The sequence below is a fragment of the Elephas maximus genome, chromosome 15 (genome assembly GCF_024166365.1).
Source record: "Elephas maximus indicus isolate mEleMax1 chromosome 15, mEleMax1 primary haplotype, whole genome shotgun sequence".
Classification (NCBI taxonomy): domain Eukaryota; kingdom Metazoa; phylum Chordata; class Mammalia; order Proboscidea; family Elephantidae; genus Elephas; species Elephas maximus.
The window spans coordinates 19,123,842-19,148,263 of NC_064833.1; the positions used below are offsets into that span (position 1 = coordinate 19,123,842).

The 24,422-nt window shown below is 42.5% G+C and overlaps 1 protein-coding gene across 1 annotated transcript in view; it reads right to left on the reverse strand.

The window, feature by feature from the left end:
- FAM91A1 (family with sequence similarity 91 member A1) overlaps window positions 1-3,376 on the reverse strand; it is a 39,360-nt gene extending 35,984 nt beyond the window's left edge. The window contains exon 1 of the mRNA XM_049853804.1: window positions 3,068-3,376. Within this exon, the coding sequence (XP_049709761.1) occupies window positions 3,068-3,139 (72 nt within the window). The 5' untranslated portion in view covers window positions 3,140-3,376. The remainder of the gene's footprint in view (window positions 1-3,067) is intronic.
- Window positions 3,377-24,422: the final 21,046 nt, after the last annotated feature.

A 24,422-nucleotide genomic window follows, 5' to 3' on the forward strand; every position in this document is an offset into this window, starting at 1 on the left:
CTTTCAAAATTAAACCTATGAAAATATACAGGAAACTACATCAAAGTACTTAGTATCTACAATATCAAAAAATAAATTCTTCCATACAAGGACTATTCCCCACTTTTAAAACTTTTTTTTTTTAGCTATAGGGTCACTCTGAGTCAGAACTGACTCAATGGCAATGGGTTTGATTTGTTTTATAGCTCCCCGAGAAAAATCTGACTGATGCCATCATTCATTCACCCAAAAAATATTTACTAAAAGCCAACTATGTGACAGATGTCTGGGATACAAAGGCAAAACAAGTAACAGAAACAGAAAATGCCAGACAGGTAAGTGCCCTGAGTGAGAAACAGTGCAACAGAGGGTCAGGGGCTCCAGGTTTAGGTCAGGAAACCTTCCTCTGGAAGTTAACACCTGAATGAGAGTCAAAAAGAAGCTACAAGTAATTTTAAAAAAACTCACCACAGTGCAGTGTGAAGAATGCATTGGAGAGTTCTGGTGTAAGGGCCCAGGACCAGGTAGAAAGCTGACAGTAATCTAAAGTAAAGGTCTGACCTAGGCAAACAGTCGCAAAGCTAGACAAAGTCCAGGAGGGTAAACTCGGCAGGTTTTACAATACCTCCTACAAGTGATCAAGCTGATCCTAAGCTAAAACAGTCATTGTTTTAGACAATCTTACAATTTTTAAAAAAATTTAGTTTCACGTTTAAACCTAATTTTAATACTGTCCTGTAATTAAAGATCACAACTAAGTTTTAGAAACCCGACTGCCAGTACTAATTAATTAAGGTCAACTCTCCGCGCTGGGGAGCCCTGACAGCGCAGTGGTTAAGCGTTCAGCTGCTAACCAAAAAGCTGGCAGTTGGAGTCTACCAGCCGCTCCTTGGAAACCCTATGGGGCATTTCTACTCTGTCCTACAGGGTCGCCATGAGTCAGTGGCAGTGGACTTGGATTTGGGTTATTCATGTTGGACCTAGACAAATCATTCATCTTTCTTTCATTATGTTACATTTATTTTGGTGAAAAGGAGAGTAGATAAAGAATGGAAACACAAAGAAAAGAAAGAATTGCTGGTTCTTGCAGCTGTCTACTTGGATAGGCCATAAAACCCTAAGTGTCCACCAAAGCTCTTATTAAAGCTTAAAAGGAGAAACTTATTCCTTCAGATTTAAAGCTTTGTTCTTCTGGTTAAAGACAAATGCCACATGGGCACACCCAAGAACTCTAAGCTCCTTACATTTATCTTTCCCATCTTTTCTGTTGTTGTTGTTGGTATCTTAAAGTGAAAGCGTTTTCTTTGTCACATAGTGAGCTCCTTCAACCTTAAATTATCCATTTCCTTGAACTAAGCCCCCACACTGGGAGGAGGCAAAGTAAACTACAATAATCTTTATACCATCACCACCGCCATGTCAAATTCTCCAAAAATACCAACGGACTCAACACCAACGGACAACACAATCTCACTCTTAACCAGATAGAATGGGAGGAACTTGAAGGCCTATCTATGATCTCATATGTAGCAATTATTACTGCCTTTGTAAGATTTAACACCACTTGCCGTGTACAAAGGAGCCCTGATGGCACAGTGGTTAAGCACTCAACTGCTAACCGAAAGGCCCATGGTTCGAACCCACCAGCTGCTCCACGGGGGAAAGATGTGGCAGTCTGCTTCCATAATGATTACAGCTTTGGAAACCCTAAGTGGCAGTTATACTCTGTCGTCTAAGGGTCACTATGATTTGGAATCAACTCGACGGCAACAGGTTTGGCTTTTTGGTTTGTCATGTTATGTATTCATTTATTTGTTTATCGTCTATATATCCGTGCTAAAATGTAAGCACCATGAAGGCAGCATCTTTGTTTTGTTGACTGCTGTAATACCCGCACCTAGGGTCACCTGTGGTTTCAGTGGAACTTCCAGACTAAGACAGACTAGGAAGAAAGGCTTGGCAATCTACTTCCGAAAATCACCGATAAAAACCTTATGGCTCGCAACAGAATGATACCTGATATACTGTTGAAAAATGACCCCCTTACGTTGGAAGGCACTCCATCACAATGGACTCAAACATACCAATGATCATGAAGATGGCAGAGGACCAGGCAACAATTTGTTCTGTTATACATAAGCTATGAGATGAGCCAACTTGATGGCAACTAACAACAACAGAACAAGGCATACCATGTAGTGGCTGCCCAATAACTACCTGTTAATTGAGTAAAAGTGACACTCAAACACTTGAAAATAACTCTCAAGCAAACTTCATGTCACTTGCATTAAAACATTCTGAAAAAAACCCATCTTTTCTAGAGGATAAAGTCCAACAAAACAAAGCATGCAAGCCCCCATCAAAATCTGGCCCTGGCTGTTTTTCCAGCCTCTTCCGCTACCACCCTGCACACACCCACAACACTCCACCCCCAAACACATCAATACATACATACACCTCCAAACTCCTGCGATATTAAAACCGCTCGCTACTCTTGAGACATGCTTTCACTCTTCCAAGCTTTTTAAAATGACTTCCCCTCTCCCTAGAAAACCTTTTTTCCCTCTTATCGACCTAGCTCATTCTTCAAAGCCCGATTTCAATGCGTCCTCTACACATCCTCCCGATTTTTCCTGGACAACTTCTTACCCCTCCCCTATGCCCGCCATACATAACATAACGGAGTATGCGCTGCTATCACCCTGTATCGCATTCCTTTGCTTCCCGTCTCTTTCCCACCGTCCTGAAGTTCAGGAGATCAACGATGGGCTGTGTTTTCAATCTCTGTATCGCAGGCTCCTAGCCACTGCCTGGCTGAACGGAGGCTGCAGGCAAAGGCGCCAGGTGAGTCGCGTTGACACCACTCCGTCTCACGCAGCACCGGGCCCATCCTGCCCCCGCGGCCCCGGGACCCTCCCCTCCCCTCCCCACCCCACCCCTGGGCTGTAGGTCGGCTTTCCCGAGACCGTGGCGGCGGGAGGCTGGGAGTCGGCTGCAAGGAGCCAGCCGGGGCCCGCGCGCGATGCAAGCAGGTGCCGGCGGGGCGGCGCCAAGCTGGCCCGGGCCCCATCCCCGGTGCCGGCCGTACCTGCCTCACGTTGGCCGGCAACTTGCTCCAGGGGTAGTTGTGCCGGATGTGGAACTCCACGTCTATGTTCATGACGCCGGGAGTCGGGGCCGGCGGCGGCCGCGGCTGAGGCGAAGCCTCCCGCCCGCCCGCCCTCGGCCTGTCGGGGGAGCCCGCGGGAGGCCCCGCGCCTCACACAGCGGAAGCCTCGGGCTGCCCCATGGCCAGGGCTCCCGACAGCTCGGCGCGGCCCCGGCCACGGGGCACCAAGAAGCAGCGATCGGCGGCACGGGCCCCTTGGCAGCTCCAAGTTTCTTCCTAGTTTCGGCCCGCCGGAAATGGCTGTGGGCTTGCGTCACTTCCGCCCACTGCTACGGGGCCGGGGGCGGGGCACCGGCTGGGCTCCTGCCCCGCCCCCTACATTTTGGAGGGCCGCCAACCAGGTGGCACCTGGAGGTACCTGGAGGCACCCGGGTACAGACCTCTGTACCTGCTTCGTCTCACTCATCCAGTATCTGGATGAAATAAAATAGTCGCTTGGGTCTGTGTAGCCATTGTTGGATGACCTCGTTTCCCATAAACGCGTACCAGGCCCGAGGGCAGGCAGTTACAGGCAGTGCAGTTGGTTATCTGAGAAGGAGAAATTTGGGAAGGGTGCTGTTTCCATAACTGTTTTCAGTGGAAGAACAATGAGCCCACTAAGGGTTCTCCGCAAATCAACCCCGACCTGGGGCCAGGTGGATGGGCTGTCCAGGCCCGCGAGCAAAGAATTTTTAAGTCGGTGCTTTCTCCCAATCCAGCAAGAAGTCATGGGGAGTGGTGGCGCGAGCCCTGAGGAGTTGCTGCATCTTGTACGAGGGGAATTTTGGGCTCTACTTCTGAAGTCCAAATTCTGAACAATGTAGGGATTCAGGGAGCTGACAAGAGGGCAGCCCAAAGGGTATCGAAGAGAAAAAGACCTTTGCCGACCTTTGACACGGAGCCTCTCGGGTTATGCTTTCTTCGGCTCCACACAAATGTCTGCAGAGTGCCTTTTTGAAGGAGTAAATCCAGCCTATCTAATTTCAGCCCCAGTGAGAACAATTTCTTTAGAAACAATGTCTTCCAGACTTTGTTACACTGTCTTAGCAAACCCCTGACCCTTGTTACTGGCAGCTACCAGGGATAACATTAGTATTTTTGTACCAATTTTTAAGTCTCATACAATGGTTTTAAATAATGTTTTTTTATAAGATGACCGATGTATACTCAAAACTTTTTATAAGACTCCTAGCCCATGGCAAAAAGGATGCAGTGCTGGAAGTGCTCACTCATCTATGCCAAGAAATTTGGCAACAGACTGGCCAGGTAGCTGTCTTCCAAATTTCTTGGAAAATTATGCCTATTCCCCAAGAAAGGTGATCCAACGGAATACAGAAATTATAGAACAATATCATTGATATCATATGCCAGCAAAATTTTGGTGAAGATCATTCAAAAACAGCTGCAGCAGTATATTGACAGTGAACTGCCAGAAATTCAAGCCAGATTCAGAAGAGGACGTGGAACCAGGGATACCATTGCTGATGTCAGATGGATCCTGGAGGAAAGCAGAGAATACCAGAAAGATATTTACCTGTGTTTTATTGACTATGCTAAGGCGTTTGACTGTGTGGATCATAAACAAATTATGGATAACATTGTGGAAAATGGGAATTCCAGAACACTTAATTGTGCTCATGAGGAACCTGTACATGAATTAAGAGGCAGTCATTCAAACAGAACAAGCAGATATTGCATGGTTTTAAGTCAGGAAAGGTGTGCGTCAGGGTTGTATCCTTTCACCATACCTATTCAATCTGTATGCTGAGCAAATAATCCAAGAAACTGGACTCTATGAAGAAAAATGGGGCATCAGGATTGGAGGAAGGCTTATTAACAACCTGTGTTATGCGGATGATACAACCTTGCTTGCTGAAGGTGAAGAGGACTTGAAGCACTTACTGATGAATATCAAAGATCACACCCTTCAGTGTGGATTACACGTCAACATAAAACAAAAATCCTCACAACTGGACCAATGAGCAACATCATAATAAATGGAGAAAAGATTGAAGTTGTCAAGGTTTTCATTTTACTTGGATCCACAACCAACAGCCTTGGAAGCAGCAGTCAAGAAATCAAAAGACGCATTGCATTGGGCAAATCTGCTGCAAAGGACCTTTTTGAAAAGCAAAGATGTTACCTTGAGGACTAACGTGCGCCTGACCCAAACCATGGTGTTTTCAATAACCTCACGTGCGTGTGAAAGCTGGACAATGAATAAGGAAGACCAAAGAAGAATTGATGCCTTTGAATTGTGGTGTTGGTGAAGAATATTGAATATACCATAGACTACCAAAAGAGTGAACAAGTATATCTTGGAAGAAGTACAACCAGAATGCTCCTTAGAAGCAAGGATGGTGAGACTATGTGTCACATACTTTGGATGTGTTATCAGTAGGGATCCAGCCCTGGAGAAGGACATCATGCTTGGTAAAGTAGAGGGTCAGCCAAAAAGAGGAAGACCCTCAATGAGATGGACTGACACAGTGGCTGCAACAATGGGCATAAGCATAGCGACAACTGTGAGGGTGGCACAGGACTTGGCAGTGTTTCATTATGCTGTGCACAGCGTCACTACGAGTTGGAACCAACTGAACGGCACCTAACAACAACAGCCTATGCCATAGCAGCTGGCCAGTCTGACACATAGCAGGAACCCCAATAGGTTTGAAGAATTGAAACAAATCTGGTGCACTGTCCTTGCATAGGTACATTGGTCTTAATGTTATCCAACTGTAGATAGAGATAGATCGCTGCCATCAAGTTGACTCTGACTCATAATGACCTTACGTATGACAGAAATGAAAGTTGTCTGGTACTGCATCGTCCTCACGATGCCCAGCATGTTCAAGTCCATCGCTGCAGCTATTGTACCAGTCCATCTCACTGAAGGACTCCCTTGGCCTCAGTGGCCCTCTGCTTCACCAAACATCATTTCTTCCTCCAGGGATTGATCCCTGCTGATGATGTGTTCAAAGCAAGCAAGTTGGACAAGGTTCAGTTGTTATCCATAGGATTTTCATTGTTGATTTTTGGAAGTAGATCATCAGGCCTTTCTTCCTTGTCTGTCTTAGTCTGAAAGCTCTGGTGAATCCTGTCCACCATGGGTGACACTGCTGGTGTCGGAAATACTAGTGGCATAGCTTTCGGCATCAAAGCAACGTGCAAACCATCACAGTACAACAAACTGACAGGTGGTGGTATGCAGCTATTTTAGCTTTGAATCCTGTGATAACAGACACTCATCATCATAGCTAAAGTTAGCTAAGTTTTAATCATGAGCCATTCGTTCAACAAGTATTTATTGAATGCCTGCTATATATTAAGCCCTTGACTTGCAATACGTTGTTGTCCCTCACAGCCCTGTGGAAGAGTACCACTGTTACCATCCTGATCTAATAAGGAGGAAACTGAGGTTTGGCAGGATTGCATGACCTGCTCACAAGATCACACAGATAGTAATGACTGAGCCAAATTGGATAGATCCCAAGGCTGTCTAATTCCAGAGCCATCCTTTTAGCTTCAGGACGGAGGCTCTCAGTCATTCAACTCTTCTACCTCCTGTTACAATTTAGACAATGTTCAGTTAAAGCCAACAACACAAATTCACCCAGAATATTTTTTAACGATTGTAAGTGTGGAAGAATCCATATTCTTCCAAAACCTCACTTCGATTTAATGCAATATAAGTAACAATGAAAATTAAAGTCAACTCAGTTTTAAAATCTCTGTAAACCATTACTTTAGCTAAGATAAAATGTGTGTTCTGTTGAATTAGAGCAGTTAAGCAAGAGAATGACTACTAAACTTTTTTTATCAGCAAGTACTGAGTATAGCGTGGACACAGCTAAAACTACAAAAGTAGACAGGATCGTAGAAGTGAACTTAAACTCACTAAATCAAGAAGGCACAGACCTTTGAAAACTTTGACCATAGTAAACAGGAAATATTCTAACTCAGTAAGTGGCTAAGAAAAGCAGAAATTTGAAGGAGGAAATGGTGATGAGTCAAAAGTACATGGACAGAAAGAATCCAGATAACAGGCCCTTCAGAGTAGGAACTGGTGACAGAGTTTGGCTTATGAAATACGAGGTGCTAATTAAAGTGCTGATCTGCTTCATTTTCCCCAAGGTGACCTACCAGTCTTTGGAGGATTGGAAACAAAGCAATTCAGAGAGATCCCAGATTAACGCACAGGACTCAACGGCCCCCTGTGCTGGGAAGTTCAGGAGTAGGACTGCTTCCCAACCACCCAAACCGGTTGCCTTGGAGTATATTACAACTCATGGTGATCCCATGCTTGTCAGAATAGAACTGTGCTCCATACAGTTTTCAATGGTTGATTTTTTGCAAGTCGATTGCCAGGCCTTTCTTCTGAGGCAACTCTGGGTGGACTCAAACCACCAACCTTTTGGCTAGCAACCAAGTATATTAACTATTTGTACCACCCAAGGACTACTCCCAAGCGCCAGCAAGCTGAAAACAACTCCTGCTCATTGGAGTGCAAGTATAGTACTTATTACATTATCACAGTTTTGTTTTTTTTTTTAAATAGTAATGTACAACCTTTTAGGGTCCCTGAATCAGGCCACTGCTACCTATTTCCACCTCACTAGACCTTTGCCTTTTCAGATTCCAGAGAAGTTAGACCTTTGCCTTTTCAGATTCCAGAGAGGTCAGAAACTGCAGAGTGTCAGAAGCCCCAATCCCAGAAGCTGCCATCCAGTTTAGTCTTGTGGATAAGTCATATGTTCAAAGATACGTGTGCAATGAGATTAAATCTTATCTGGTTTTATCATCCAGGACCGAGGAAAATTACCCAAGTGGCTTGGGCAATATGCCCTTCAGAAAAACTACCGAACTATTTCATTCCTAAAATTCCAGCAGAAATAATGAGCAGAAGCGACTTGAAAGTAGGGAGCTTGCCTGGTTGTCTAATTTCACAGGCTCTAGAATGTCACGCCCTACATGCCCCCAACCAAATAAAATAGTTCCAACACCCCAAAAGCTAGTGTCTCAAATTTCATCACCAGAGTCATAGTCTGCAATTAAAATGTAAATGCCCTTAAGGGGAATAATACTTTTTTAGACTTATTTATTTTCTTTTAGTATATTATTCACAAACTGTCACATCTCTTTCTGAGAGCAAGATTGAAAAGGAAAGAGATTAGGGGTTAAATGACGTAAGGGAAACACCTATAGAAGAACTGGTGTCTTGAAAGGAAGGAGGAAAGGACAGAGGGAGGGAGGGAAGGAGGAAAGAAAGAAATGAAGGAAGAAAGGACAGGAAGTGACTATGTACATTCTCTATTTTACACTTTTGCCTGGGCTTGACCTCTGTCATGGGTTTCCATGCCATATATATTTGGCTGTGTTCCATGAACCAGTTCATCTCCCTGACACTGGACACCATGACCTAACTTGTTCCCTCCTTCATCGAAGGAAGGTCTTCGTCTGTCTTATGCATCACTCTAGCTCCAGTTCCATACCACTGAGGTTTTTTAATAAATGAATAAATGAACTAGTTATGCGATATCTGAGCTCTCAAATGTCACCTTCTCAGTTAAGCCTTCCTTGACCATCTATTCAAAATTATAACCCATCTCCACCACTCCTTGTCCCCCTCTCCTGCTTTATTTTTTCCATAGCACTTATTACTAATATGCTGTTATTGTTGTTGGTAGGTTGTCATTGACTCCTAACGACCCTATAAACCACAGAACGAAACACTGCCTGATCCTACACCACCCTCGCAATCTTTTCTATGTTTGAGCCCATTGTTGCAGCCACTGTGTCAATCCACCTAGTTGAGGGTCTCCCTTTTTTTCAATGACCTCCTACCTTACCTAGCATGATATCCTTCTCCAGGGACTAGTCACTCCTGATAACATGTGCAAAGTATGTTAGATGAAGCCTCACCATTCTCGCTTCCAAGGCGCATCTGGCTGTACTTCCTCCAAGACAGACTTGTTCATTCTTCTGGCAGTCCATGAAGTATGTTCAATATTTTTTCCCAATACCATAATTCAAACGCATCAATTCTTCTTCGGTCTAACTTATCCATTGTCCAGCTTTTGCATACATATGAGGTGAATGAAAACACCGTGGCTTGAATCAGGTGCACCTTAGTCTTCAAGGGGACATCTTTGCTTTTCAGCACTTTAGAAGGCATTCTGCAGCAGAGTTGCCCGATGCAATACATTGTTCAGTTTCTTGACTGCTGCTTCCAACCACTGATCCTTTTTTTTCCCCTTGACTTCCATATTCCAATCACCAGTAATTACCAATGCATCTTGATTGCATGTTTGATCAATTTCAGATTGCAATAGTTGGTATAAAAATCTTCAATTTTCTCAACTTTGACATTAGTGGTAGATGTATACGTTGAATAATAGTCATATTAACTGGTCTTCCTTGTACGTGTATGGCTATTATCCTACCACTGACAGCGTTGTACTTCAGGATAGATCTTGAGATGTTCTTTTTGATGATAACGCAATGCCATTCTTCTTCAATTTGTCATTCCCAGAATGATCGTCCGATTCAAAATGGCCAATACCAGTCCATTTCAGCTCACTAATGCGTAGGGTATTGATGTTTATGTGTTCCATTTCATTTTTGATGAATTCCAATTTTCTTAGATTCATAATTTGTACAGTCCAGGTTCCAATTATTAATGGATTTTGCAGCTGTTTCTTCTCATTTTGAGTCATGCTACATCAGCAAATGAAGATCGCGAAAGCTTGACTCCATCCATGTCATTAAGGTCAACTCTCCTTTGAGGAGGCAGCTCTTCCCCAGTCATACTTTGAGTGCCTTCCAACCTGAAGGCTCACCTTCCAGTATTATATCAGACAATGTTCTGCTTCTATTCACAAGGTTTTCACTGGCCAATTTTTTCAGAAGTAGATTACCAGGTCCTTCTTCCTAGTCTGTCTTACTCTGGAAGCTCCACTGAAACCTGTCCACCATGGGTGACCCTGCTGTATTTGAAACACAGGGGGCATAGCTTCCAGCATCACAACAACGCAAAAGACACCACAGTATGACAAACCAACAGACACATGGTGGACTCTCTAATATACTTACTATTTAAAATTATTTGTCCTCCCTCCCCCCATTAGACTGGAAGCTCCCTGAAGGCAGGAGCTTTTGTCTGTTTTGTTCTCTGCTATGTCCCCAGCCTTACAACAACATATAAAAAACCAAACCTGTTGCCATTGAGTCAATTCCGACTCATAGCGACCCCATAGGACAAAGTAGAACTGTCCCCATAGAGTATCCAAGGAGCCCCTGGTGGATTCAAACTGCCAATCTTTTGGTTAGCAGCTGTAGCACTTAGCCACCAGGGTTTCCCAACAACATATAGCGACCACTTAATAAATATTGAACGAATGGATGCATGTTGTGTAGAAAGCCCAGCAGAATTATCATAAAAATCCAGATTTGGGGAGTCTTTTGAAATTTCTGAAAATCTTGCAGCATTGGACCCACTACAGTCAGCGGAGCTGGGGAGAGACTGCCTCACTTAGACAGAATATAGGTTCCCAGTGAGCCATAGACTCCACTACTCCCTACTGACTCCCTGTTACAGAGGCTGCCAGTTGTGAAAGTCACCATACTTGCACTTTGTTTATTTTGAGTAGAGAAATATTTCTGAACCTTTGTCTCTGTTGAGAATGAGGTAAATGAAAGTTAGACAACAAGCCTGGTTGCCTAGCCTCTCTTGCATCACACACTTCAGGAATACTAAGGCATTTGTAATTCCCTAAACTTGCCATATTGTTTTATTCCTTTGGGTCTTTGCACAGAGTTTCTGTCTCTGGAATGCCTTTCCCTACTTCTTTGAAAACTTCTCATCCTGACGTTTTTAGTGGAATTGAAGAATCAGGAGGAAAACGGAAAGGTTGGCAGGAACAACATAATGTGGACCTTTTTTTGTTATGTAAGGGGTTTCTAGGATTTTTATCTAAAAACAATAGAATGCAACTATGCAGTTCCACGCCTATTTTATAGAAAGGCGAAGAGATGCTCTGCCATAGAGCCTTCAAAAGATTAATATTATATGTTTCTGTGTAATATAGATAAGGAGCCTTGGTGCAGTGGTTAAAGTGCTCGACTGCTAACCAAAAGGTCAGCAGTTCAAAACCAACAGTGGCTCCATGGGAGAATAATGTGGCAGTCTGCTTCTGTGAAGATTTACAGCCTTGGAAACCCTAAGAGGTCACTATGAGTCGGAATCGACCCAATGGCAGTGAGTTTGGTTTGGGGTAATTTGTAACCTTACATTTCTGCCATCTGAAGTCATTTACGCTGACAGCGTTCATTGGTGCCCTGATGTGGAAATGAACATTGCTATATCAAGCCTCGAGCCCTGGTAGCGTAGTAGTTAAGAGCTCAGGTTGCTAACCAAAAGATCAGCAGTTCAAATCCACCAGTCGCTCCTTGGAAACCCTAGGCAGCAGTTCTATACTGTCCGATAGGGTCACTATCAATCAGAATTGACTCAGCTGGCAATGGCAATATCAAGCCTCAGCCTCTGAATGCAAACGCTGAATAATTGTAATAGTTACACCGACCACTAGGGGCTGATCTCACACAATATTTCTATGCTCAAAACCTCTTCCCCATATCTGACTATTGACTTTTATCCAAATCATTCTCTCCAGCCTTAAAGTTCCTGAAATTCTTTCTCAGATTTGTCTCCAGAATATAATAAAATCAAACACCGTCAATTCTTTCTTCAAAATGTTTGCACCTAGGCCCACCAGCACTGGTTCAGCTGAGGTCATCATGGAGTCTTGGCGACTCAGGTAGGGAGTCCCTGGGTGGTGCAGAGAGTTGCTACCTTTGAAAATTGAAGTTTTAAGTCCACCCAGAGGTGCCTCTCACCACGAGTCGGAAATGACTTGACAGCAAGTGGTCTAGCTCAGGTCGCTACAAAGCCTGATCTGTCCTTGACTGTAACTATTTTCACAGCATTCATGATAAGGAGTAAAATCAAATTTTAAGTGAATAGGGGAGTATTCCAAGGTTGGTATTCAACTTTATTTTTTAAAAGACTAGCTGGAGGAGTAAGCAAAGGGGGAAAAGGGATGAGGCTCTGAAAGCCAATAGAAGCAAGAAAGAAGGAAAATTGAGTTCCTGTAATATTCTTTTCCCATTTGTTCGTTTGCTTATCATTGTTGTTATGTTGTTGTTAGGTGCCGTGGAGTCAGTTCCGACTCATAGCAACCCTATGCACAACAGAACGAAACACTGCCCGATCCTGAGCCATCCTTAAAATCATTGTTATGCTTGAGCTCATTGTTGCAGCCACTGTGTCAATCCACCTCATTGAGGGTCTTCCTCTTTTCCGCTGACCCTGTGCTGTGCCAAGCATGATGTCCTTCTCCAGGGACTGATCCCTCCTGACAACATGTCCAAAGTATGTAAGATGCAGTCTCACCATCCTTGCCTCTAAGGGGCATTCTGGCTGTACTTCTTCTAAGACAGATTTGTTCATTCTTTTGGCAGTCTGCGGTATACTCAGTATTCTTCACCAACACCACAATTCAAAGGCATCAACTCTTCTTCGGTCTTCCTTATTCATTGTCCAGCTTTCACGTGCATGTGATGTGATTGAAAATACCATGGCTTGGGTCAGGCGCACCTTAGTCTTCAGGGTGACATCTTTGCTCTTCAACACTTTGAAGAGGTCCTTTGCAGCAGATTTGCCCAATGCAATGAGTCTTTTAATTTCTTGACTGCTGCTTCCATGGCTGTTGATTGTGGATCCAAGTAAAATGAAATCCTTGACAACTTCCATCTTTTCTCCATTTATCATGATGTTGCTCATTGGTCCAGTTGTAAGGATTTTTGTTTTCTTTATGTTGAGGTGTAATCCGTACTGAAGGCTGTAGTCTTTGATCTTCATTAGGAAGTGCTTCAAGTCTTCTTCACTTTCAGCAAGCAAGGTTGTGTCACCTGCATAACGCAGGTTGTTAATGAATCTTCCTCTAATCCTGATGCCCCATTCTTCATATAGTCCAGCTTTTCGGATTATTTGCTCAGCATACAGGCTAAATAGGTATGGTGAAAGAACACAACCCTGATGCACACCTTTCCTAACTTTAAACCAATCAGTATCACCTTGTTCTGTCCGAACAACTGCCTCTTGATCTATGTAAAGATTCCTCATGTGCACAGTTAAGTGTTCTGGAATTCCCATCATTAGGTAATTTAAATAGATGGGTAATCTTGAGGGGATGAAATACAAAATAAAAATCTTTAATGCCAGTTTTAAAGAAAAGGGTGTGTGTGTGTGTGTGTGTGTGTGTGTCAGGGAGTCCTAGGAGTATCAGAATCACCTGAGAAGTTTTTTAAACTATCCAGACCTCACACCAGGTCAATTATATTACAATTCCTGGGGTTAGGGCCCGGGTATTGCACAGTTTTAAAATATCTCCAGGTGATTCCAATATGAAAAAAAGATTGACACGCACTTACCAAGTTTTTTTTTCTTTTGGTCCTCAGGTGCTCAATGAGCATTTGTCGAAATACATTTGTAAAATGAGATTGAACAAAGGTGACTTCTAATGTCTATTTTCACTGTACAACTCAATAATTCCATGACCAACTAAAATATATTTTATTGCATATGCAAAATAGCCTCCCTGATGTAGGCCTTCTAGTGTGAGAAACAAAGCAGGCATCAACTCAACGTTCATGTAGAGCAGGAAGTAATTTCTTCACCCCTTGATAACAATCTGTAGAGCAATAAAGAATTGCGTACTGTTGGACTAATATGGAAAGTATTCCAGTCTGTGTTACACGTATGGCATGGATCCATCTTAGATCTTTTTAGCTTATTTTGGGTATATTGTCACAGTGGCTTAGCACTTGTCTGAAATGAAGTATTTTTTGTTCCCTTCTACATTATGTCATTCAAACTCTACACCTTTAGCAACACTTAATCTCTTAACTGTCTAACAAGAAATACGAGTTTGTCTACTAATGTAAACTGCGATCAGGGATTGAATTCAAGTATAGTAGAACGGCTTTGTTGCCTCTATAAATGAGATCTGAGTGAAAGGATATTTTCTCGGCTACAACTGCAACTAATGCTGGGAAAATGTAAACCCGTTATGTCTTGACCCAGGTCTACTTAAGCATTTGTTCTTTCGCTTTACAGAAATGGAGAGCTCTCTTTCTTTCAGAATTTGTGCAGATTTGGTTATAAGTAGTTAGTGACAACATCTTACCTTTTTTTTTTTTTTTTCAAGATTATAGAAGGTCTACCAGCATGTGCACCTGGTAAGAGATAGGCCCAGAGATGCAAAAGTCAGGAAAAAATTAATCAAGAATCCAGAGACATCCATTTGCCTTTGAAAAGACAAGAATTATTACAAAGAAAGGCTAAGAGAAAGTCAAGGTTCAGCTTTTGAAATTCAAAATAGGATCTTTGAGTTTCAGCAAGAAAGTAGTCTTGAAAGCCAGGCTTTGCTGAGAAAGGTTTTCTTAATTCTTGTAGCTCCCACTGGCCTATCTTGAGGAGAAACAGAGGAGAAAGATGAAACCATTGCCCCATGAGATAACTTTATTTAAACAAGAAAAGGCCAAATTAAGGGTATCTCAATTGGAAGATTTAAGACTCCACCTCTCCCCCATTACCCAGTTGGGTGTGAATGTGAGGAGGATTAAGTCTGCCTTAGAAAATAAAGCAGCTACGTTGTCTTTGTTTATGTTAATAGTCAACCCCAAAACAATTGCTAGCTTTACTCCAAGCTAAAATGTAATTTCTGCATATGGGAGATAAGGAGCAAGACTGAATTGGAGTGATAATCCCTCACCATCTGCCTCCTAAAATAGCATCAGTCTCCAAACAACAGCCTGTCAAGAGGGGACGGAAGGCAGGTTTCCCAGGACCACTCAGAAAAAGGAGTAACTAAGAGGATCTAAAATTTGATTTACTGAAGGGCCTGTGTCTGAAGGGCGCTGGGGATCCCTCAAAGGATAAAAATTACTGTGGGATTAGGAAGATAATCCTGGCCCAGGCTACGAAGAGTGTAGGGGCCAAGATGGCTCCGGGGACTCTATCAAGGAACTGAACACAGAAGAGTACCATTAACTCCCAGACGTGAAAGAAACATGGGCAGTTAATACTTGAAGCTAAAACAAAAACGAACAAACCCAGAGGAAAACCACACGCTCTAGAAATAGAAGAAGAGACGGAAAGACTGGGCACCTAGGCCCCACGGTTTTGATCCTTGGAACCTAACAACAGAAACAGTGTTAGCAACCGATTCTGTCTTACCGCTAAATATTTAGTTCTGATTCTAGAGAGAAGGATTAATTTAACAAAAGGATACATTCTTTTAACATATGTGTACTAAATGCTTTCTGTGTGCAAGGTACTATGCTAAGTATTAGGGAATACAAAGATGAGTAAGGCATGGTCCTTAGCCTTAAATAATTTACAATCTAGTAGGGATGAGAATCCAGGTACATAATCCAGTGGAACATGAATAAGAATGTAGTGATGGGTACAAGAGGCTAAATGGGTCGAGTAGAAGGAAATAGCTCTTCTGATTAAGGATTCTGGAAGCAATCATGGAAAAAGTGGCTCTTCTGCTTGGCTTTACAGCTTGGATAGAATCAAAGGGATTGGAGAGGAAGGTGCTTTCCCTGGCAGGCCATGGTATGGGTGAAGCCATGGAGGCCAGGGCACACTAAAATAAAAAGAATAGAGTGGTGCTTTTGCTAGAAAAATTTAATGACCAGAAAGCTCCTTGTCCTTTTGTTAGCTCTTCAATATTTTATGATGTGTTAATACTTCATGATCATAACATTGATTTTTGTACTTAAAATCCCAATGCACCTATGCAAATATAGAAAATAGACCTGTTTTACAATGTCCTATTTTTACATAGAACAAAATAAAAATTCTTAATGTGACCAAACACCAAGTCAAGTAAAGAAATGTGGACTGGTTTAAATATTTAAAGAGACTGAGGTCACTTGTAGTCTCTTGCCAAGTGTACAGCCGCTGGATTCTAGAAAAATGAGAAGTTGGTTGCGCAGCCATAAAGTTAAAGATTGACCATATGTTGCATTAAAAATCAATAACTGGTACGAGCTGGTACCAAGTATTTATTTCTGATATGAGACACTAAACACACCTGCTATTAACAAATAATGACATGATATTGGAGAATACCCAGGAAACCCGACCAGGGCTGCTTAGTCACACAGTGTCATCGTGCTAGCAGTTACCACTGGGCTCCTCATAAAGATACTTAAGAATTCTCTAGTCCAGTAGTTCTCAACTAGGAGCACTTTTGTCCCCAGGGAACATTTGGCGATGTCTGGAGCCACTTTTGATTGTCACGCTGAGGAGGGTGCTACTGGAATCTAGCGGGCACTGGCCCAGGGTGACACATCCTATATTGCACAGAACAGCCCCCCACAAGAAAGAATTATCTGTCTCCAAACGTCAATCGTGCTGAGGTTGAGAAACTCTGCTCCAGACTACAAACCACGTGGCATGAAAATGAGTAGTCTGAAAAGCATTGGCCCCCAAATTTCTGACCCCAAATTCCAAACCAGTTCTGAAAATTTTAGGAACTCACACTCATCCTAATCACGCAGTTTTCAGATAGAGGGCCCATAACCCGTTACCATCAATCAATTGTACAGATCAGAGTAGAACTGCCCCATAGAGTTTCCAAGGAGCACCTGGCTTTGAACTGCTGATCTTTTGGTTAGCAGCTGTAGCACTTAACCTCTACATCACCAGGGTTTTCAGGTAGAAGGCAGTAGCCTGAATTCAAATCCTCTCTTGACTATTTACTACCTTAAGGACCTCTGGTTGTTTAACCCTTTTGTGCCTCAGGTTCCTCATTGGTTAAATAGTGGTAACTATTGCGTAAGGTTGATAAAAACCAAATTAATTAATTAATTTCACCAGATTAAAGATTTAGCAGTATACATAATACCTGTAATTAGGGACCTGCTGTTTTAATACTGTCGACGTTCAGTGATGTTCACGTGCCTATACAATGCAGTTGGATTTTTCTGCAAGATGGTTTTTGTGTATCTTTTTAACCAGACAAGAATGTTCCTTTTAATGGTCTGTGTTGTACTAATTCCTTTTACACTTCTCCCAGAGGGTTCCCCCCCAGCCCCAGAATTCCCCCGATGACGCTGAATTAAAAATAAGTGAATATTTTTATATAGAAAAGGAGTCCCCCATCCATATGAGATTGTTGCATTTGCTAAGAAAAAGAGAGCTAATTTCAATTTCCTATCAGTGTTCGTTTTGTGCATCCACTTAGGATACAATTGGTTTTTTGTCTGCATATTTGCTTATTTTCTCATCTATCTATTAAGCATCTACTGGATACACCAGGCTAGGTATCTGCAGGCACTAATAACTTAAAAGGATTCATGTTTTCTAGTCACTTAACCTGCACCCCAAAGTAAGATGCAAAACCTTCAACTTTGCCCTTCTCAGGGGGCTAAGAAGCATAGAAGTAGGATAAAAGCGGGATGAAAAAAATCAATTCTTGGAAATAAAATGATTCGCTGTATCTAAACTACTAATGAAATTCCTAGTAAAGCTTGATCTCATTTTTTTACTTTTGAGGATTCTGTCTCTAAAAGTAGTCCTGGCTATCAGGAAAGGCTACGAAACCATAGTTATCTATTAAAAAGTAATATGTAGCCTTCAGCACATCACCCCTTGGCAACTACATTTTCCCTGTACTTATTAGTCAGCAGGTGATTTATTACGTTTCAGTTCTGTTAATTACTTATCTGCTATCATTATGTTGACATATTACAATTTTCTACAGCCTCCATTTAAAAAGATAGTTTAGGAATACTCATGAGATCTGCAACAGGCTGGAGAAAGATATCTATGAAACTGTGTTACTTGATCTTTACCTTTTGCCATATATAAATAACCAAATAAAGATTAGGCTCCATAAGTAGAGCCCACACATGCTGTGGTCCTTGGAAGAGCAAATGGTCTCAGAAGAAATAATTTTAAACATGGACCTTCTTTATAGAAACTTCAGGTCTTTATAGGACCTTCTTTATAGAAACTTCAGGTCTTTATAGGACCTTCTTTATAGAAACTTCAGGTCTTTATAGAAACTTCAGGTCTTGAGGTCAGCAAGTAGAGCCAAAATATGGGGAGGTTCAAAAGACAAGGAACTCTTACCTTAGGCGTGCTAGGCATACTGGACCCTTGTAAAGAAAAATTTAGTTTATAACATGGAACAGACTTCAAGACACCGTAAAAGTAATAAGAATCTGAAAATGAGGATCTCGCATATTGCTACTCACAATGCTCTACCCAGGATCATAAAATGAAAAGTCAGAAATAAAAATATTCTTTCACATGTGTCTTAGGCTGGGTTCTCTAGAGAGGCAAAACCATTGAAGAGGCTCTCTCTATGAGACACAGAGAGAAAGATTTATATCAAGCAAATGGCTCATGTGGCTGTAGATGCTGGAAAGTCTCAAGTCCATGGGTTAGGCCAGAGGCTTCTCCTGACTCATGTAGCTGCAGGGGCTGGGAACCCAAGATCAGCAGGTCAGACAATAGGCCTCTGGCTCACAGGCTGCAGAGGCTGATGAATCCCAAGATTGGCAGGTAAGCTGCTAGCTAAAGTTCCAAGAACCAGAAATCAGGTGAACAGGAGCCAGCTGCAGGATCCAGAGCAAGCAGAAGCCCCCAAGCCTTGCCAGCAAGTCCACCTACATTGGATGCAGGCCAAGGAAACTCCCTTTCAACTGATGGGCTACTCACAGCAGATCCCATCATGGAGTTGATCTCTTTATACCAGATCTCTTCATGGAAGTGATTACATCATTATACGACTGCCAAACTACATCCTAACTGCCAAACCACTGAGAATCATGGCCCAGCCAAGCTGACACACAACCTTAACATTCATAGCATGTTAACACAGACAGTGCTCACCTTAGGCAATTTTTGGAATAAGGAAAGGTTTGTTTTTTTTTTTTGTACGTCAATACATTTTAATACATTAATGTATTAATATGAAGATATTAATCAAGGTCTAGATAATGCTCCTAGTTGGAACCATAGAATCAAGTTATTCTTAAGATGGAAGGGGCTTTATAAACTATCTGGTCTAACCCCCTCACTTTTAAGTTATAAAAATGGAAGCCCATAAAGAGGAAGTGACGTGCTCATAGCCATCCAGCTAATTACAAAGAAGCAGCGTGATGTGTAGCACCTTGTGGGTGAGGTGGCCAGGGTGACACGCAGAAGTCCCTTGAGTCACCCTGTGGACAGCCATCTGCCTATCTCATCCAAATCAGGCTGACTCTGATTCTAGTCAAATCTCTCTACACAAATTAATTAAATCAAGAAATAAAATTATATGAGAAAATACTGCTTCTGTTCATGTGATACATACGTTCTTAAAAACCGGTGAGTTAATTTTTTAAATAAAATACATTTTGGACACTTTGCTTTCCTCATATTACTCTCAGGAGTATTCAACGTAATCACTTTCCTTCTTGAGACTCTCTTATTTTGTCTTTCTAGACCGCACATTCTCCCAATTTTCCTCTGCTCTTACTAGCTTCTTCTTTTTTGTCTCCTTTGCTGTTTGCTTCTCTTTCTCAATCCAGCAGGTCAGTGTTGGAATGCCTGAGGCTCAGTCCTGGGCCCTCTTCTCTTCCCTTTCTATCTCGTCTCTTCCCATCTCTTCTCTTCTCCATTCTCACACTCTCCATCAGTAATCTCAACCTGCCCTATGACTTACACATATGCTAATGACTTCCAAATGTACGTCTCTAGCCCAGGCAACATCCATACCCCAGCTGCTGGTTTAACATCTCCACCTGGGTGTCCAATAAACATCTCAAACCTAACATGATCAGTGCCAAACTCTTTATCCCCCTGCTCAATAATTTTTTCCCAGTCTTCCTTACCTCGATTAATGTTCTTACCTTCCACCCAGGTGCTTGAGCCCTAGATGGGGGAGGTGGGCATCCTAGAGTCTGCTTTATGCCCTACCTCCCCATCTAAACCACCAGCAAATCCTCTTGCTTCCACTTCCAAATCTGTCTCCACCTCTAAGCCCCACCTCTCTAGTCCAAGCCACCTGCATCTCTCACCTAGTCTATCACAAAACCCCTAATGTGTCTCTTCTCTGCCCCACTGTAATCCATCATCTATATACCCATTGCTGTTGAGCCGATTCCAACTCACAGTTACTTTATACAAAGCCCGAGTAATCTTTAACACTGGATCCCTAGTGGCACAGTGGTTAAGAGCTTGGCTGCTAACCAAAAGATCTTCAGTTTGAATCCACCAGCCACTCCTTGGAAACCCTATGGGGCAGTTCTACTCTGTCCTGTAGTGTTGTTACGAGTTGGAATTGACTCCATGGCAGCAGGTTATTATTCCAGCAAGGGAACAGTGGTTAAGCACTCGGCTGCTAACCAAAAGGTCAGCGGTTCGAACTCAACAGCAACTCTGTGGGAGAAATGTGGCAGCCTGCTCCTGTAAAGATTTACAGCCCTGGGAACCCTATGGGGACAATTCTACCCTGTCCTATAGGGTCACTATGAGATGAAATCAACTCGACAGCAACAGATTTGGTTTTTTTAGTTCTTCCAATGGAGTCCCTGAGTGGTACAAATGGTTAACGCACTCAGCTGCTAACCGAAAGTTTGGAGGCTCAAGTCCACTCAGAGGCATCTCGAATTACTATCTACTTCCAAAAAATCAGCCACGAAAACCCTGCAGAGTACAGTTCTACTCTGACACACATGCGATCTTCATGAATAGGAATCAACTTGGCAGAGCAACTGGTAATTCTCCCAGTGGCTGCATCATTCCTGTCATTGAGGTCTCGGCTCCTTAGCCAGCTCCTCTCACAGGCCTCTCATTCCCACTCTGATTACAACTGGCCTCCCCAATTGCTCACCTTCATACCACCCTGGTTATTTCCACTATATCATCACATTTTCCACAACCTGTAATTATGTTGCACGCATTTGTGTACATTTTTATGTTTCCCCCATTAGAAATATGAGTTCCATGTGGGCACAGACTTGGTCTTGTTTTTGTTTGTTGCCTTGAAGTTAATTCTGACTCATCACCACCAAATTCCCAGGGTCTAGTACAGGGCCTGGCACATAGTAGACACTCAATAAATTATCTGTTTAATCAATGAAGTAATGGGGTTAGAATGTGCTAAGGAATCTTCTTTCCAGTTACCATGGAGTTGACTCTGACTCATGGCAATCCCATGTGTGTCACCGTAGAACTGTGCTCCAGAGGGTTTTCAACGGCTGGTTATTATTATTATTTTTAGAAGTAGATTGCCAGGCCTTTCTTCTGAGGTGCCTCTGGGTGGACTTGAACATCCAACCCTTGGAAAGCTGCCAATTGTGTTAGCCATTTGTATCACCGAGGAGCTCCAAAAGAATGCTAATGGGAAACAATTTAAGAATTACAAAATCACTTACACACATGTACTTTGTGGGGGGCGTACAGATAAGAATCCCACTCTTCCTACCCTGCATTGGTTTAGAATGAGAAAACTGCATACGTACACACACACACACACACATGCTTTTTCCAGCCAAATTACCTATTTACTTAAGGAGTATTTGCATGATTCAAAATCTTGCTCAAAATTTTTTTGTATCCCTTGGAGTTTGTCATAACAACATCTGACCTGTGACAGGCAGCTTTCTAAAGAATCCTATTGCTTTCAGTGACTTTTTCAACAGAGACTTATTATAAGTCTGCTGCTGCCATTTCTGTGTGACAAGCACTATACAAGGCTCCAGATACAGAAAGGCAATGAGGACACAGCCTTTGCCCCTGGGGAGTCCCAGTCCGGGACAAGCATCTGCAACCAGAGAAGCAAGTAAAGACAATACAGGGGTATCAGGACCAGCCTGGTGCGAGGCAGCCTCATACCATATGCTGCATGTTTGTGTTGTTTTGTCTTGCTTTTGTGGTATCACCTTTTTCTGTTGAGTGTTCTGACTTCTTTGAAGGCACCTTTCTGCCCACCACCCTCCTAATATGCTTTCCAAGACACTGTCCTCAGCCTTCTGTTCTCTTACATGCTCCACCACAGCACATTCAACCCTCTTGAGATTCCAACATATCCCTATATGAATGACTGCCTATGATGGAGAATTTTATGTGTCAACTTGGCTAGATAATGCTGTCCAGTTGTTTGGTCAAACACTAATCCAGGTGTTACTGAGACGGTATTTTGTAAATGTGATTAACACAATCAGTTGATTTTAAGTAGTAGAGATAATATGGGTGGACCTCATCTAGTCATTGAGTAGCTGGATCCAGCTATGCCTGAAGCCAACTACCCATACATTTTCCAATTATGTGAGCCATTAACTGTTTGCTTAAGTTATTGTGTGTTAGGTTTTTAGTCATTTGTAACCAGAGAGTCCTACCTGATATACCTTCCTAAATCCAAGTTGTTCATAATATTTCAGATGTGGAAGTAAGTGCAGATGTAAAGTCCAACCCTTATATTTACATAGTAGAAACCTGAAAACTGGGGAGAGTGAATTACTCTAATATGATCACGCCCCTAAGCAGAGACTAGCCTAAAACCCAGGTGTTTTCTCTCTCAGCGCTAAGGTTTTTCTGCCAAAAAGACTACATTAAGTTAAGGCATTTTTAAATATTTCAGTCTCCTACTTCTAGGCCTTGACCTCTCAGCTGTCTATCTTTCCCCTCTCTGCAGTCATAAACTCTATCCCTTCTTACCTAGGTATTTCCTGCGCACAGCAACTCAGCACCCTTGAACAGAACTCATCTCTGCAATGAGCACTGCACGTGAAATTGCCCTGTTCCTCCTGACCTTTGAGCTTCAAAAGCTTGGTGTGGAAGAGGGAAGGAGGGAACATTACTGATCATAGTTTCCTAGGAGGGGCTAGTGACGCAGAGGTTGGCTCCAAAGCCAGCGCAGAGGTGGGGCAGAGAGGGCTCGGCCCTGAGCAGAAGTTTGGGGCTAGCAGAGGACACAATGGAATATAAAGCAGAAATTAGACACTAGAGAAAAAAATAACAGTGAATGGTCAAAGTGCCGATGGTTAACTCAGGTCTTCTTGCCTTCTCCCTCATTCCACTGTCAATTCCTGGAGGAAAGAGATCTTGTCTTGTGCACCACTGTGTTGCCTGCGCCCAGTGCTCCTCCCAGCAGCAACAGACTCCAGTTTCTTTGGCCATCTTTCATTTCCTCCAATTTGCAAAGCTCTTTTCTATTTCTGAGCCTGAGCAAAAGCTAAGAACATTCTCTCTTTCCAAATGGCAGATTCCTTCTTATCCTTTAGTTCGCAGCTTAAATGGTAGCTCCTTGAGGAAACTTAATTCTATTTAAAAGAAATTATACACACACGCACAAGTTAGTCTCTGGTTCGGCATCTTATTTATTTTCTTCATAGTACTATGACAGTTTGTAACTGTTTGTTTGTTTCTTGTGTATCTCTACCACTTGACTAGAAGTTGTAGGAAGAGAAAATCCATACCCATCTTGTTCACTGTTGTAATTGATCAGTTAGCACATCCAAGGCGCTCAATAGATAAAGGCTGAAAAAATAAAAAAGTGAATATATACAATCAGAATTTAGTAAACTTCTACATAATTTTAATTCTCTGTTATATGGGGGTTTAATATATAATAAAGGTAGCATATTTGATCAGAGAGGAAAGACGCATTATTTAATAATTACCTAGGATTAACTGAATGACCAAAACTAAAGCTGAATCTCTCCCTTCCTTTTTTACTTTTTATATCAAAATAAATTTCAAATGGATCTAAGATGTAAGCCTTAAGAAAGGAAACTCTTATTTTGGGGGACATCTGGCTCAATTGGCATAACATAATTTATAAAGAAAATGTTCTGCATCCCACTTTGGTGAGTAGCATCTGGAGTCTTAAAAGCTTGTGAACAGCCATCTAAAATACTCCACTGGTCCCACCCCGCCTGGAGCAAGGGAGACTGAAGAAAACCAAAAACACAAGGGAAAGATCAGTCCAAAGGACTAATGGACCACAACTACCATAGCCTCCATCAGACTGAGTCTAGCACAACTAGATGGTGCCTAGCTACCACCACCAACTGCTGTGACAAGGATCACAATAGAGGGTCCTGGACAGAGCTGGAGAAAAATGTAGAACAAAATTCAAATTCAAAAAAAGGACCAGACTTACTGGTCTGACAGAGACTGGAAAAACCCCAAGAGCATGGCTCCCGGATACCCTTTTAACTTAGTACT